At 41.8% G+C, this 12568-nt stretch overlaps 2 protein-coding genes across 2 annotated transcripts; one reads left to right on the top strand and one right to left on the bottom strand.

Annotated features, from left to right (window-relative positions):
• Positions 1–273: 273 nt before the first annotated feature.
• On the top strand, positions 274–5142 carry LOC136448402 (trypsin-like). Its single transcript, XM_066447856.1, has 6 exons — positions 274–409; positions 672–915; positions 1850–2017; positions 2160–2275; positions 4578–4732; positions 4892–5142. The coding sequence occupies exons 1-6, from the start codon at positions 361–363 to the stop codon at positions 5060–5062; spliced, it is 903 nt and encodes a 300-aa protein (XP_066303953.1). The 5' UTR covers positions 274–360; the 3' UTR covers positions 5063–5142.
• A 2104-nt stretch (positions 5143–7246) lies between these two features.
• Positions 7247–10503, bottom strand: LOC136448069 (serine protease 1-like). The gene is made up of 6 exons (XM_066447183.1): positions 10381–10503; positions 10062–10269; positions 9553–9732; positions 8909–9036; positions 8464–8600; positions 7247–7477 (listed from the first exon to the last, which is right to left on the bottom strand). The coding sequence occupies exons 1-6, from the start codon at positions 10424–10426 to the stop codon at positions 7313–7315; spliced, it is 864 nt and encodes a 287-aa protein (XP_066303280.1). The 5' UTR covers positions 10427–10503; the 3' UTR covers positions 7247–7312.
• Between the last annotated feature and the right edge of the window lie 2065 nt (positions 10504–12568).

The following is a 12568-nucleotide window of genomic DNA, read 5'->3' on the forward strand; positions in this document are numbered from 1 at the left end:
ACACGTGTGCGACGACAACAGGCGCGATTGCGGAGCAGACGGGTTTATTATATAAACACAACACTCTTCACGGAACCATGATGGCGGACAAAGCCATGAAGTCGACCTAGTGACGACATGGGTTATCGGACCATACCAATAATAACATAGGGTAGACGCAAAGACATAAAGTTGTAGATTTCCACGGCGGTCATTACCATGTGCGACCTTTCTCACGATGTCCTGACGTAACTTAAGATATGCAATGTAAAAGCCCGGAAGAAACAATATTTGAGAAGACAGATAAACTTTCGCCCTATAAAAGCTCCTTTGAAGTATGTTGTCAGTTTTTTGCCACGAGTACTCGAGGGAACAGGCAAGATGTTTTGGCTGGCTTTTGCGCTTCTGCTGTCCTCGGCACAGCATGGAGGTATGTTATTCTATAAGAGACACATAACGTCGTCTGACTAAAAGACTATTACAATATTTCTCAAGATATGGAACCAGATGTAAGTTTGCCATCAGATATATGCAATTTAAAAGAGAATACGTCCTTGCTTTAATATCAGCTCGCTTCCATATGGTTCGGTGTAATCTTTGTGTACCGTACTGTTGCTTCATATATTTTGGCCATTTTTTAATCTGTTAAATTCCTTTTTGACTAATATGATAAAAACTTTGACTGTTGGCAGAGGCTCAGTGGGATTGGTTCACTGGAATTTTTGGCGGCGGTACTGGCGGTAGCAGCACCGGCCAAAACGACGCTAACTGTGGGGTAGCACAGACCGGTCGCATCATCGGCGGTCAGTACGCCTCTCAGGGCATGTTTCCGTGGCAGGTCAGTCTACAGAACCTCGCCCAGGGCGGATCCCATGGCTGTGGCGGCTCTCTGTTCAACAACCAGTGGGTCATCACCGCTGGACACTGCGTGGATGGGTAGGTACTGGGCCCTTGCCACGTAAAGCCCCCCTCTCACTGGACCCGCGGCACGCTGGCGGCATCGCTGCGTCCTAAACTGGATTTGTGTTACCCATGACTATATAATGGGAATATCATTCAAAACACACAAGTATGACAAAAAAGACAGGCGTGCCGCGGGTCCAGTGAGAGGGGGGCTTAACATAATTTCTAACTGGATAACATATAATATTCGTACACAGTAGAGTTGAGAAATTGAATTGGTGTATTTGCTAACGTTACATGTATTCTAATTGCACTATCAAAATGCAAGTTGCTTCCGTTTTCTAAACACATGTTTGATCTACCATATGTTACTTTAGGGCAAGAAAATACGTGATATATCATCATGATGTCATAGTCATGCGCAGTAAGGTTCAGGCTAACCCCACCGCTCATTTGCCATTCGATTTTCGGCAAGGCTTTGGCAGAACCAACTGTTAGCAACGATCTACGAAAAGCGTTGTTAGTCGCAATACGTACGTACGACAAATTAACGACTGCCTGAGGAACGCTCTCAATGCGCTGTCTTAAAGCGATCGTACGACGAATATGACCGGGCTGTTACTACTAACAACCAACTTTGAATATATCCGGGTTTCTGAGTAATCTTTGTTTAAAGATGTCACAACGACTTACCCTAATCTTCCCACATTCACGGACAAACAGAAAGGCACATTCCTCTTAAATTCACAGAAGCCACGAACTATAGAAAAATTGGGACTTATCGTCTTCTTCTGCTTCCAAAAAAGATGTCAAACTCAACCTGTCTAGTTATTGCCAGCAGTAGTATTTTTTTGTCTTTTGCAACTGTCCGTTGTCACATGTATGCCTCTTATGTTTTTACCATGTGCTTGCAATAAGCATTCAGGCATGAACTTTCAAATAAACTTAACATCAATCATACACACAGAGCCACCAACCCTGCCATGTGGCGAGTCCGTGTTGGCCTGGCTTCTCTGCAGTACTATGAAAACGGCGAGCAGGAGTTTTCCGTCACCAAGGTCATCATGCATCCCAGCTACTACGCCAGCTCCATGGGCTTCCCGCGCAACGACGTCGCACTGATGAAGCTGGACAGGTAAGGCCAGCTTTCTACTAGATACTACCATGATCTGATCCGAGCGACCGTACAGCGACCAAAGTTGGATTTGCATGAACTTTGATATCATGATTCGGAATATGATTCAAAATGTAAAAGTATGATTTTGATTTCCGTCCAGGCCCGCTACCGTGAGCAGCGTTGTCAACAACATCTGTCTACCTGATCGTGACGCAAGCGTCGGTACAAACTGTATCGTGAGTGGATGGGGCGTGTATGACATTCAGTCCCAGTATTGTAAGTACGGCGTACTAGCATGAAACTTATAATTGTGTGCGTGTGTGTGTGTGTGTGTGTGTGTGTGTGTGTGTGTGTGTGTGTGTGTGTGTGTGTGTGCTTCCGTGTTTGCTTGGTTGCTTGTTTGTGTTTCTGGATATTTGAGAGCTGGAGAACGATTGGATGGCTGGTGATCAAGTTTAGTATGTGGAGATATCTTAGAAAGACGAAGTTCAAGGTAATATTCGGGTCCCCTGGTGTGTGACCTCGCCACAGCAGCAGAACTGTTTGCATCTTTTTTCTTGGACATGCTATGGTGTTTTTTTTTGGTGGCTTTTGATGCAAGTAAGACGCAATGTAAGTGTAGGCCTCCTAGCAGCTTGTTATGGAGCTGCAGGGGTGTTTTTGTTGAAATATTTCAAAGAGGTTCAATAATAAAAGGAACAATGGGTCTTCCTGATTTGGGGTATGCGGGTAGCTCCGACAAAGATAGACACAACTAGACTGGCCGTCATTTGCTTTAAGAGCAAATTCAGCATATTTCACTCCCCCCCATGCAATAATTGATCTTTTGACGAAATGGACCATCCAAAAATTCCATCTAAACACAACTAGACTGTCCCAAGATCTATTTATTCTTCATCTACATTCATTAACATGCTTGAACATATGCAAAGATACACAACAATACTATACACTACATATAAAAGTACAATACTATACTCTCACCTCTCAAATAAACGTACCGGTACGTTTATTAATTTTTTGAAAAATTGTTGTTATTGATGTTACAAAGTTAACGTTGCTATAGGGCGAAAATAAGACGCCACACTGACATTTCAAAATACAATTTTCATATAAATATCTTTGATAGTCTATTCTTAACCTTGCCATTCAAAAAGTATTAACAATTTAAGTTGTGTTGAACCCCTACAACGCAAAATGAACTATTAAAAACGTGCTAGATAACTTAAACTTTAAACAACTACCGCATAAAAAGCCAACAATGCCTGTCTTTTTTACAGTAAAATTATTTCAACAATTCAAAAGTTTGCCGATATTCATTCACATCATGTGTAGACGATCGCGCTTTGAGAGGCGCTTGTGAAGTATTACTTCCTGGGTCAAAGGTTGTTGGTGCGGAAAGTGAAACTGCATGCAAACCTGCTCGCAATCGATCGGATCGGCCTACCTCGGCCTAGTGGTATATCATCATCGTTGGTATGGGTTTAATTGTAAGTTGTATATAAGTGCGACACAACCAATTCAGAGACGGATTGCATTTTTCTCGTCGTCAAGTCGTGATTTATTAGTGGTTGAAGCCGCCATAATTAAATTTGACCATGCCCCAAAAACCATGTTTATTTGGCAACATTTGCGAGAGCATCATACTTTGCCAATCTCCCTCGGAGTCCCTCCCGATGCATAAATTGACTGTTTCAAAATCATCCGTGCAAAAAAATTCTCTATTCAAGCTCTGCGAGACGCCAAGAGCTTCTTAGTGCAAAGGCTTGCGTGTTTACCTGCAACATGACCTCAGGTAACCTGAAAAGAACACATGTTCTTTGGCCAGCAGCAAATGGAACGCCCGGAACCTTAGATAGAACATGGATTCTTAGATAGAACATGGAACGGGGACAGCACTTTTGACCCGTTTTTGGTCTGAAAATGGGTCCAAAAGTCCCCAAAACGAAGCATTTTGAAGTGATGCACACCAGAAATGTGATTGAAAACCTGTAGGGACATGTTCAAGGCACCCTTGTGCCGAATTCCGGGTCATTTGCTTGTAATACCAGGGCACAGGAGCCCAAAATATAAAAATTATCTAAAAATGCCCCAAAAAACCTCCATAAAATGGATTTTAAGGCCTGTTTCAAAACAATTAAAAAAGAGCCTGGGGGTATTTGCCATCTTAACCTCCACACCAAATTTCAGGTCGTTTGGTTAAGAAATGGCGGAGTAGAAGCCATTTGAAGATTTGTCAGGAGGAGGAGAAGAAGAAGAAGAACCAGACAAATACAATATATTTCACTCTACCCATACCTCTAGGTATGGGAAGTGAAATATAATGAACTGCAAATTATGCAAAACTTGGACTTGATTTTCATGCTTATTGAGGAAATTCTATTATTCCAGTGCTTTTCATGATAGGACATTTCATTACATGAAACATTAAATTTATGGCAGGTGGAGCGTTTATAGATACTGATTATCCAAATATGAACAATCAATGCATCATATCGCCACTGGTAATTTTGAAAGTGTAGACTTATGCTTTCTATGCTCATCTTGAAACTTGAACCTTTTGTCTAATAAATTCCAGTCGGACAAGCTCCTCTTTCTGCCACTCTGAAGTGGACGTACGCCCCCATACTGGATCCTGGGTACTGCAGCCAGAACAACATCTGGGGCAGTGAAATGGTCAGCAACATCATGGTGTGTGCAGGATACGACCATGGACAGGACGACGCTTGTAATGTAAGTCTGTCATCTGTTTATTCCTCTGTATACTATCTTGTTTGGCGGTTGTCTTTTTATAGCTTTTTTTAAACATTTATATGATAAATACTCCAGTGCATGGATGCATTTTCGCAGTAGTGAAGACCACTATCGTCCTGCCCCATATATGTTATCCAGGGAGACTCTGGTGGTCCGTTTATTTGTCCGTCCCCTGACGGCAGCCGTTGGGAACTGCATGGGATCGTCAGTTGGGGTGAACAACCGTGCGGTGCACAGTACAAGCCCTCTGCCTACGCCCGAGTCACCACCTTCAAGAGCTGGATTCAGCAGACCATCCAATCGAACTAGATCCAGCGTCTCTGCTTCGAAGGTCCCAAAGTACACAGTTCTGCCGTCACTCGGCAAAATAAAGTGTAGTGACCTAACAAGTTTGTCCGTGTATTTTTGTTAGCATGGGTCGGTCTATAGGTCTGACTCACTCAACGCTACCATCTATATATGCGTCGACCTTATTATGTTACTAGTGAGATCTACAGATCGGCCTTATCTTGTACGAGTTAAAGTACTAAATGCTAGTACGATCTTTAAGTCGCAATCGGCCATTTTTAGTGCTAGTACGATCCATAGGTTGTCCTCTATCATTACAGATACTGATGTAGGTATATTTCCCAGTAGAATTCGATGGCTGCAACGGACATGTATATGTATATATCGGATAAATGTTTAGAGTTTGGCATCCAGGCTAAGATCAACCTTTTACTGTTATTACCATTTCCTTATGTTTTGAATTGTCCTTGACCTTCTTACGTTCTAAGAGGCTACGTAATGCTTGACACTTATAGTATAAGGCTAATTCAACAGGAATCCATCTGCCATCATTCCCATGACGTCAATTGAAATGGCTCACGTGCACACGAGTATCCGGAAGACATACAAGGCACACAAGAGCCCGGAAAAACAATATTTGAGAGGGTAGACAGACGTTTGTATGTGTCATTTTAAAAGTCTACCCTCTGTTCAAAAAGTCAGACACACCGCTGTGCCACGAGGACTTGAAAGAACAAGCAACATGCTCTGGTTGGCGTTCATACTGCTTGCCGTTTCTCGACATTGAGGTACGTTTGTTTCTTCAGAAGAACTTTATCGCACGACAATGGTACACGGTACAATACATGGCAACAACTATTAGCCTACGGGCATGAATTTGCAACTAAAAGTTATTCATATGTTTGGTCTGATTGTTTTCATATATCCATGTTTTTATTCAATGATCAGCACCTAACAAAGTCCGTAGGTCACTTCAAGATGTGATCCGAAGGGCACTCCAAGGTTACGAGCTACTTACGACTGTAACAGCACCTCTTCTTCCTAAGTCAGAAACATCATGAGACTAGCTTAACTACCTACTAAGAGTGAGGACTATCTGACCCAATAGGAGAAGCAGGGGTTACGAGAGCTGCAAGGGAAATTCCTTACCCCAATTAGGAATGGTTTAATATATACACGCACACCGATAAGTTTGGCGGGTTCTTTAATGTGCTCGGGGTATGGCTCTCCTCAAACACTGACCTCCATACTGCTGGAATATATCGGTGTCATTTATACGGCTTCTGAACTTTTAACCTCCAGTGCGTGTAGCATCAGTGCACGTTGAATCAATCTTTATATACCATTTGCAGCCATTCCCACGGTTCAGGGGCAAGAAGAGTCAATAACTAAGCGCCATTATATTCATTGACTATGATCACTGTTTGACCTCATTACATAAGAGGCCAGCCGCGACTTCATGACGCAAGAGATCAGCCTGGTACGATTTTTGTTGTCGGCCTTGTCCACCATCTTTGTTCTGTAAGTTGTATATACTCAATCATCAAAACTGTGTTCGGTTCCGAACTGGATTGCTGTCTTGAGTTGTCTTCTGCAATTTAATTGACGAAGGGAAAGCATTCAATCACTTGTCTTCTATCAATGTACATGTTGTACTATTTTCAAGACACCCCCAGAAGTGCATCCAATCAGGGCGTTGGAAACTACAAATTTGCAATAAAATTTTGTGGTGAGATAGAAACACATTGGGGGGGAAATAACGTCAGATTACGATAAAAGAGCTATATATTTACCAAGTCAAATTGTTTAAAAGAACATTTTTTAGATAATGTTGCTCAGGTATACTAGTCGACCGCAGTAAGGGAAAACACGCTGTCAATTCAACATTTAGCTCAGTTGCATGTACATATCCGATGGTAAAGAACATTATACAATACAATGGGTACTTCCAGTCATGTGTCCAACGACGTATTCTATATGTATAGTGTAAATATTAGATGGCAGCTCATAACTTGAAAGGTCAGCCTAGTGGGCTAATGTTGGCGGCCTTGTCCTCCGTTTTTGTTCTTTAAGTTGGATATAAAACATATCAAGTCACTTAACTTTAATGTCCTGATCTGACTAACATGTAAATACGCTGCTGAAACCTGTAGACCGATTCAAACAGAAATACAAGGACAAAATTTTAGAGTTGCTACCTTTTATTTTGTCGAGTCGCTGCAGAACTGTGAGTCTGTGTGCTCTGGGCCCGCCGGAGCAAAACGGTCGACTCTAGTTTGACTGGATGGTCTGCTGGATCCAGCTCATGAAAGCAGTGACTCGGACGTAGGCGGTCGGCTTTTCACCGCACGGTACATCACCCCAGCTGACGATCCCCTGCAGTTCCCAACGGCTGCCGTCAGGGGATGGACAAATAAATGGGCCACCTGAGTCTCCCTGAAAATCACATAGTCACATCTTGTCTGTCGATGAAGGTTAGACCTACAGGTAATAGGATACGCTAGATAGAAGCTACCCGACAAACAACTGGATACGATTTGAAAACGGTCAGACGTTTCAGGTAACATTTGCTGCTTTTCGTCTGTGACACTAAACGAGGTCTGTCAAACGGCAGTGCGTGCATCCACAAGACAGACATATCGAAGGCATCAAAGCCAATGATATTCACAGACTAAAATGTGCGAAACAAAACTGCAACAACACGTACATTGGGTAGACTACTCGCCCACTAAGGAAAAGGTACAGAGAACATTGCAGACATAGCGCTAACGGATATTCCTATGCAATTTTCCACCGTCTAGAACACCATCAGGGACACTCAGGCATTCGAAGTCGAATCTTCAGATATCCTAGACCGCAAACCACGCTTGTTCGAACGGCAAGCTAGAGAATCTATATATGAGAAAATGTACACTATCACCCTCACTTTCTGGCACTTGGAAAAATGCCCTCCCACCTTTACGTATGGACAACATAGCTCCTATAATACAACAGGAGCTACTTTACTCTGAGCATCAACTTTATCTTTACTTTGTCTAAGTTTTGTTTCTGATTGGGCTACGTAAAATTTGTCTACATCTTATTGGCATACTGAAGTATCAATTCATAGCTTCTGATTAAAAACCTGCTGTTTGACAGATCGTGTTCAGTGTCACTGCCGAAAGGTAGGTGGATGCTACCTTAAACGTATGACCGTTTCGGAATTTCACCCAGCTGCTCAATTAACTGCTATCGATATTTGTGCTAGATATCTAGCACAAATATTGTCTATATGAAAAGTTTTGCCTTCTTGATGATGAACGCAGAGTTTCAGTCAAAATTTCGGACTTCAAACGTCTTAGCTCAAACAATATCATAAACCTTATAAAGTCACAAAAACAATACCGAGGAACAAATTAAGGAACGGACAAACTAGATCTTACCTCACAAGCGTCGTCCTGCGCATATCCTGCGCACAACATCTGACTGCTGACCATCATACTGCCCCAGACGTGGGGCTGGCTGCAGTACCCAGGGTCCAGTATGGGGGCGTACGTCCACTTCAGGGTATCCGATTCATCTAGATAGCATCATGCCAACACTTGAAATAATTCAACGTAAGAAAACGTGTGATTCGAAAAATCACTACGGATTCTATGAACTGGCATTTTTGCACAGACTTCATGACCAACACTGCACGAAAATAGACACCGTAGATATTTACTTGACATAATAAGATGTAATGTTTTGTTGCTAATAAGCTAACTGCGATTGCATGCATCAGCTACAAGGCGCCCCCTTTTAAATTACATGACTTATGAAATCGCTGCCACACAGTACCCCGTTTACGTATACCCTCATAATCATATAAAAAATTTGTATACTAACCATCCGGGCCCGAATTCTCTACATACATACTAGTCACGCCCCATCCACTCACGATACAGTCGGTCCCGACGCTTGCGTCCGAGTCAGGCAGGCAGATGTTGTTGACAAAGGCGTCCAATGTAACAGGGCTGAAAAAAATTACTCTTTTTTATTACCTTAGTGACTACATTGAACACCAACTAAAAATTCTTCGTTATTAGATGTATAAAAAGCAAATATTGTAAGTTGACAGCTACTTTCAAATTTGTGTAGACGACCATAAAATTGGTGTACCCTCAAAAAGCCTTACGCTAAAGAGATCTTCTCGGTTGGGCGCCATTAGTATGAGCCAACCACGCTAATATAATTCCAGGTATCCACTGCACTGAGTGAAATATGATATAAACTGCTTATGATAGTCATTGAATATTTTTTGTCTTTTTTGTTGGGCTGGCATTTCATCAGTTAAATTACGCTTAGTATATGACAATACGTTGATTTTTTTCAAAGCAAAAGGTTACACATAATTCTAAAATATTTTCTCTTTATCTCTCTACGAAAATTTGCAACACAAAATATTCTTGATAACTATATACTTGTGCCATGGTACTCCACGTTTTGTATCGTTACAACATGTACATAAACATATGTTGACAACGACTGACCTGTCTAGCTTCAACAGCGCTAAGTCCATATGCGGCTGAAGCCGACCGTCGCCCGGGCGAAATAAGTGATAGTGGGGGTGCAGAATGACCCGTGTGACGTTGTAGTCCTGTCTGCCATGTTCCCAGTGTGCCACAGACGCCAGGCCAATTCGGACTTGCCACATGTTGGGATCGGTTCCTCTGTAAGCAATCACATAAACGCACACACGTTATGCTTTTGACCCTCTGAGAAGATAGTTAATTGGTAACGTATGTCATTGTCGTATAATTACGATAAACACGCTAAGGTTTGAAACTGCTTCTTAAGATTGATAAATTTAAAAAGATATACTGCTATGTTGATGTGACATTTGAGAAAGAGCAATGGCAACGCAAATGTACTTTTCCGGTCAATATTTGTTTTGTTTAACTTTAGCTATAAACACTACAGTCATTCTGATGTTATTGAGAAGCTATCTAAGATTATTCCATCTTCACAAGACAGTAGAGGAAGGAAAAAAAAAACCTACCCAAGCATCTCGTCCACGCAGTGCGCTGCGGTTATGACCCACTGGTTGTTATACAGTGTACCGCCACAGTAGCTCAAATGAGCAGGGTGTTTGAGGCTCTTCAGGCTGGCCTGCCATGGAAACATCCCCTGCGTGGCGTACTGGCCGCCGTGGATGCGGGCGTTCAGCCCGACGGAAGCCTTTCCGCAGTTAGCGTCATTGGTAGCTTCTGAGAAAACAATACAAAATGCGGCTGTTACGTTACATACAATGTGTCGACATCAGCTTACTTTTTGAACGACCATTTGAACATTATACCTCGAAAATAAGATAAACGTACCTCCGAGCTGAACAGCGACAAGTAGTATAAAACTGAACCAGAACATGTTGCTTGTTCTTATGTGCACAGCCGACCCTATTTCTGACCAGAGCGGAGACTTTTAAGGAATATACTAACGTTTATCTCTACCCTCAAACATTGTGTTTCCGGTCTCCTTTCGTCATGGCAGCTCAAGCGTGCGTTTTCAACTTGTGACTTCATAAACGTCATGGCAAAGCAATTGTGTGTGTTTTTAACTTATGACTCCGTATACGTCATGGCAACTCAAGTTTGCCATTTCAACATGTGACTCTTGTCTATATATGTCATGGCAAAGCAAGTGTGTGTTTCAAACTTGTGACTCCATAATCATACGTCATGGCAAACGCAAGTGTGTGTTTTCAACTTGTGACTGGTTACACTGACGCAAATAGCGAGATCTTAGCCAGCATTCGTCCGGTCTTTCTTAGATTACAGCTTTGATTGATGTGGAAGCTCTAAGCAGCAGTGCAGTCCACTGATCGTTGAATTGCTTCAGATGTCTTTGTCTTAAATTTAAGATGTAGCTTCCGTATATATGATACCTTTTCAGGTAACATCCTATGGCTATGTAATTTGGAAACCTGCAAATCGAACTTCAAGTATTAGTCTTACGAGATTGCCACAGGGAACTTAGCGTTTTTTAGTATCCATATACATGTATATATAGCTATTGATGCCTTGACGAAATGTTGGGTTCTGCTTCTATATCTTTCAATCCCGATCGATATCTGTGGCCGATTTATAATCTTCTAGGCTTTTACCTACAAGACGAATGCCAGTGTCACTGCTAAACCATTCTTAACGACTTAAATAGTGAAGTGTTGGTCGAGGAAACGCTAATGCCTACAATAATGGTCTTCATCCAGATATCAGAGGATGCATGATGTATCTATACAGCCCACGCCATGACCCAATGGCTTCAGTTAAAAGAGTTTGTGCTTTTGCATTATGGCAGGTATCTTTTAACAAGGCAATTGGGGCACTGGGTTATTTCAGATAACTGTCCCTACTTTCAGCACTTTCTGATGGTAAATAAGATAAGACTGTTATCGGTGGAATAATGGGTTCTGGTGAAAGAGGTTTTTATATGCAGGAAATGTGGCCTAATTTTTGTAGTTCTTGTTAAAGATTTGTGAAGGAAATCTCGTTGCAAAAGTTTGCAAAAGAATAATATACATTCAATATTCATGAAGTTCCTGCAGTATCGGAATTGAAGATTTTTAAAGCAATTCCATCTTTATATCTTAAGCCAAACCTACCTACCTACCTAGTCCCTTGACCTCTAGGTCGTGGGGGGGGGGGGGTGGGCAAGGTAGACATGAAGATGGACAGCAGTCTCCAGACACGTCTGTTTCTTGCAGCAGTCAGCCTTTCGGCCAAGCAAAGTCTTTCAACAAATGATTAATAAAATATCAAACGATACGTTATGTTTGTTTATCAAACGATACATTATGTTTATTGCCTACGGGCATGAATTTGCAATAAACGTATTGATAACTAAACAGAACAAATCTCAAGACCTAGTGGTAAAGGTTATTCTAAGCATTTCAGAAGGTAAGACTAGCCACTAATCGGGTTAGAGTATTGATTTGAGTTCTCTTTTGTAGCTGACGAATTGGATTGTCCTTGCTGCTCCAGTGGTCTGTGTCTTTACGGAGTTTCCTTGTGACAGAACATGCCGAGAATTCCTGATGTGTACATTCGTGTGCTAGATGGTAAGTGGAGGAAACCACTAAAATCTAAGAAGCACGCAATAATAAGTTCATTAAGGGTATGTGTTGAACCAGGTTTGCTCCAGTAAGACAGTATCATTTGACTTTCGAGCCTGGCTTTTTTAGTTTACAAAAGGCTATAGAAGCTAATTATAGTCCACCACAATCAAATATGTACACTGTACATATGACTTATGACATTAAACAGCTTACCGGGAGATGTCTGTCAGTGATCTTTACTTTGATAGCCTTAAGCTAATGTACATTGTGCACATTGACTGCCTCAAATATTTAACTTACTATACACAGGTCATGCGTCATATTGGGCACATGATTGGAAGTAGCCAATTCGGATATTGTACATTATACATAGCCCTTATCATCGAATGTATATACATACAACGTATGCCGTTAGAGAACAACTCGGATCCATTTATCAAAGGTATTAGGGTTAA

The sequence above is a fragment of the Branchiostoma lanceolatum genome, chromosome 14 (assembly GCF_035083965.1).
Source record: "Branchiostoma lanceolatum isolate klBraLanc5 chromosome 14, klBraLanc5.hap2, whole genome shotgun sequence".
Lineage (NCBI taxonomy): Eukaryota > Metazoa > Chordata > Leptocardii > Amphioxiformes > Branchiostomatidae > Branchiostoma > Branchiostoma lanceolatum.

Coding starts and splice junctions, on each gene's coding strand:
- LOC136448402 (XM_066447856.1), top strand. CDS start 361: ATGTTTTGGCTGGCTTTTGCGCTTCTGCTGTCCTCGGCACAGCATGGA. Junction 916..1,849: donor GCTGGACACTGCGTGGATGG/GTAGGTACTGGG, acceptor TCATACACACAG/AGCCACCAACCCTGCCATGT. Junction 2,018..2,159: donor GCACTGATGAAGCTGGACAG/GTAAGGCCAGCT, acceptor ATTTCCGTCCAG/GCCCGCTACCGTGAGCAGCG.
- LOC136448069 (XM_066447183.1), bottom strand. CDS start 10,426: ATGTTCTGGTTCAGTTTTATACTACTTGTCGCTGTTCAGCTCGGAG. Junction 9,733..10,061: donor TGCGTGGACGAGATGCTTGG/GTAGGTTTTTTT, acceptor GATTGCTTACAG/AGGAACCGATCCCAACATGT. Junction 8,601..8,908: donor AGAGAATTCGGGCCCGGATG/GTTAGTATACAA, acceptor GATGCTATCTAG/ATGAATCGGATACCCTGAAG.